At 47.9% G+C, this 3,544-nt stretch overlaps 1 protein-coding gene across 1 annotated transcript; it reads right to left on the reverse strand.

The window, feature by feature from the left end:
• Positions 1-2,392: 2,392 nt before the first annotated feature.
• LOC130729340 (uncharacterized) lies at positions 2,393-3,139 on the reverse strand. The gene is made up of 3 exons (XM_057581068.1): positions 2,777-3,139; positions 2,598-2,699; positions 2,393-2,512 (listed from the first exon to the last, which is right to left on the reverse strand). Exons 1-3 carry the CDS (start codon positions 3,137-3,139, stop codon positions 2,393-2,395), a joined length of 585 nt encoding a protein of 194 aa, XP_057437051.1.
• Between the last annotated feature and the right edge of the window lie 405 nt (positions 3,140-3,544).

Consider the following 3,544-nt stretch of genomic DNA (forward strand, 5'->3'; position numbering starts at 1 on the left):
GAAAGAGGTCTCGATCAACTAGTGAGGATGTAGGGGGTACCGAGGATTGACACCGGCGCATGCATGCTTCTAGCCGGCGCGGCGATCATGGTGCAGCCACTCAGGCGGTCGAGTCTTCAGCTTCGGATGCTACTATGCAGTCGCCCATGGTAGAGTCTTCAGCTCCGGCTACTACTGTGCTGGATCCTACTCCGCTATCTCAGATGGTTGAGTTATCTCCCGATGCCATTCCTCAGCAGCCTTCCAGCGAGGAGTCATCTTCTAACCATGAGCGTGAGGGGAGTAGTGAGGAGGAGGCTATTCCTGAAGAGGAGGTTGATGTTGATGTCGTGCCAGAGGAGGGGGCACAGGGCGGTGATGATGACCTGATCCAGAGGGTGGCGCCATTTCCGGGGGGGCCTGATTAGCTGTCGCTTCTCACGCATTATGCCGAACACAAGGCTCCCTGAACGTGGAATTCACTCCTATGCACAGACCCGCAGTACGTGGACCGTCGACACTTGAGGGTGGCCACGGTTGGGGAAAGGTATGGAACCTCCTCCCTTGTGATGGCGATTCAGACAGCCATACACAGGTTCGACAACTGCTCCAGCAGACGGGTCTATATCACCTACCTTGGTGCGGCTACCCGAAGACAGACCCAGGCCTCTTATTGGCCCTTGTTGAGAGGTGGCATTAGGAGACCAGTAGCTTCCACATGCCATTTGGGGAGATGACTATCACCCTGGACGACGTGTCAGCTCTTCTCCATCTCCCCATGGGGTCGAGGTTCTACACGCATGGCAGGGGGGAGCGGGATGAGTGTGCAGCGCTCTGCGTCCAGCTCATGGGAGGATCCACCGCTACTTATCTTGAGGAGTTTGATACGAATAGGAGCCAGACTATTCGGTTCCTGATATTGAAGCCACTGTATGATTCTGCGTTGGAGGGTATGTCTTAACTATTACTTGATTAAATTGTATCTATTTTTAGCGTATTATTATAAACTGTTAACTTAATTCATTACATTGTAGAGCACCGGTACGAGGATGCTGCCCGGATTTGGCTAGTGAACCAGCTTGGCGCGAAGCTCTTTGCTAGCAAGAGCGGGGGATATCACACGACTGTCTACTGGATTGGGATGCTGGAGGATCTTGGGCGAGTGTCGGAGTACGTGTGGGGCGCAATTGCGCTGGCTACGTTGTACGACCATCTTAGTCGAGCATCCCGCAGGAAGACAGCCCAGATGGGAGGGTTCACCTCACTCTTGCTAGGGTGGGCTTATGAGTACCTTTCCGACCGCGTCATTATCCAAAGGGCGGATCCGGACTACTCACAGGACCAGCCTAGGGCGCAGCGGTGGGTTATGTCCCAGATCGGGCATGTCGGACTCGATGAGAGGCGAGTCATGCTCGATGAGCTTACGATGGATGACATTTTATGGACCCCATTTGAGGACCATCTAGCTCATCGTCCGCGGGATCCGAGGGCCCTCTATTCTGGCTACATTAGGACACCATTCGGTCGGGCTGTGAGGCGATATCTACCATAGAGGGTTATGCGCCAGTTTGGCTACATACAGGATATCCCTCGACACCCCTCTGAGATCCAGATGACGGGGTCCCTTGCTGAGACTGCAGATGTTGCCTATGCTGACTTTGTGCCGCACCTGATCCCTCATGGGATCCCTGCTACATATCCGGGAGAGGCGGTGAAGGGTTACATGAGGTGGTATAGTCGTATGTCCTATCGGTTCATCATCCCTGATGATAGGAGGGAGGAGCTCAGTGTCGTGGTAAGCTTGTATATTATTTTATCCTTTCAATTGTGATTTTTGTTAATGAAATTTTCTTTGTAACTAAACATGTATATTATTTTTTGCAGTCTGCTATGCGTCGAAATGTGGAGATGTTGGAGCAGTCACTGGAGGTGCCAGATGCTCTCGCAGTAGGCACACAGGCCCGACTCCTCACTGAGAGGGCGCTCCAACATTTTAGATCGAGTTCCTTCATTGGTACCCAGGGAGTTGCTTTTGCTGCTGTTCGAGGAGCCGGAGCTGCGGGAGGCAGAGCTCGTGGAGGCATAGCTCGTGGAGGCAGAGCCCATGGAGAGGGTGCTCGTGGAGGTAGAGCTCGTGGACCTAGAGGAGGTCGTAGGGGTCGGGGTCGGGGAGAGTGATTCACTTGTATGTTACGTATATATTTATGTGGACCATATGGGACTCTTTATATTATGACTCGGTTTATTTACATGCTTTCTATTTTTACTCTTAATAATAAGACTCTTATAATGAAAAAACATTAATAAGTTCAACATAAATAATCCAATGCAGGTAAAATAACATAAATAATCAATGACAAACAGTTCACAGGTTACACAACCAAATTATCCAAAAGCAACACGAAAAACAAAATTATTCCTCTGTGATATCGATGAAGTCATTGGGTCCGCAATCCTTTGGAAATACCTTGACTACGTTGGGCAATGTTATATTCAGATAACAAACAGATCTTCTCGGAGCAAACAGAGCAACCTGCAAGTAAATTGCAGACTTTAATCCAACCATTCATAGTTGTCCAAATGAAGCAAGATTAATGATTAGGTTCTAGAGGATAGACCTTTTGGAGAATGAGAACAGATCCAACAGTTATGTCATTCGCAAATTCACTGTGAGTGAATGTCTTGCGATGGATGCTAGCATCAACGATGCTCGTAGGGTCCTAAATTATTGCAATCGTGAGAGAAAAAAATAGGAACGATGTACGGTTAGAGAAGGGGGATAAAAGCAAGGAAATACCTTGAGGGTAACTTTCGCATCTCTGAAACCATTGGGAGTGCAAGATTTAATAACAGCAAGAACATTCTCCACTCTCTCAACATTCGCTGTGATTATGCCCAGCAGAGTGGCAAATCCCCACAATTGCAGGGCTGAAAGCCAAGCATTTGAATTGAAATCAGGATCGGTTTCGGTTGATCCATGTTCGAGGACACGCCTCACAATTTCCTGGGTCGGAATTAGTAGTGTGTTAGGGGTGGATCTACTGGCATACATGGCAACCTGGATGGCGCAAGCCGGGCCAGGAATGAGAGGACAAGAGCTGCTAGAAGTGTTGCCTTGACGTTTGCAATGGCGGACGAATGCATTTGAGTCTTGTTCCATTGTATTTTTTTTGTCTTGGTTACAAGACAGGAAGAAGAGGATGAAGAGTAAGAAGAAGAGGCAAGACACAATAGAGATTTATAGCAGAATGGTCAGAAGATTTATGGTGTATTGGTGGCTGGTAGAAGTGTGGTTGGGGTTGGTGGTTGAGAGTAATGTCAGGTTTCTAGTTCGTCATGTAGTGGATGGAAATGACAAGACTTTGATAATGAAATGAAATGACAAATGAGCTTTACTATTCAGCAAATGAACATTACACGCAGTGACCTGTCAATCTATGGTGATGTCTACATAGTGAACTGCTTAACAACCTAAGGATAAGGGCCAACAAATTAATATTACAGAGCGTTTACAAATGAATATTACACAATAGGGAACACTCAATCTGTGGTGATGTCCACATAG

Source organism: Lotus japonicus, chromosome 1 (genome assembly GCF_012489685.1).
Source record: "Lotus japonicus ecotype B-129 chromosome 1, LjGifu_v1.2".
NCBI classification, from domain to species: domain Eukaryota; kingdom Viridiplantae; phylum Streptophyta; class Magnoliopsida; order Fabales; family Fabaceae; genus Lotus; species Lotus japonicus.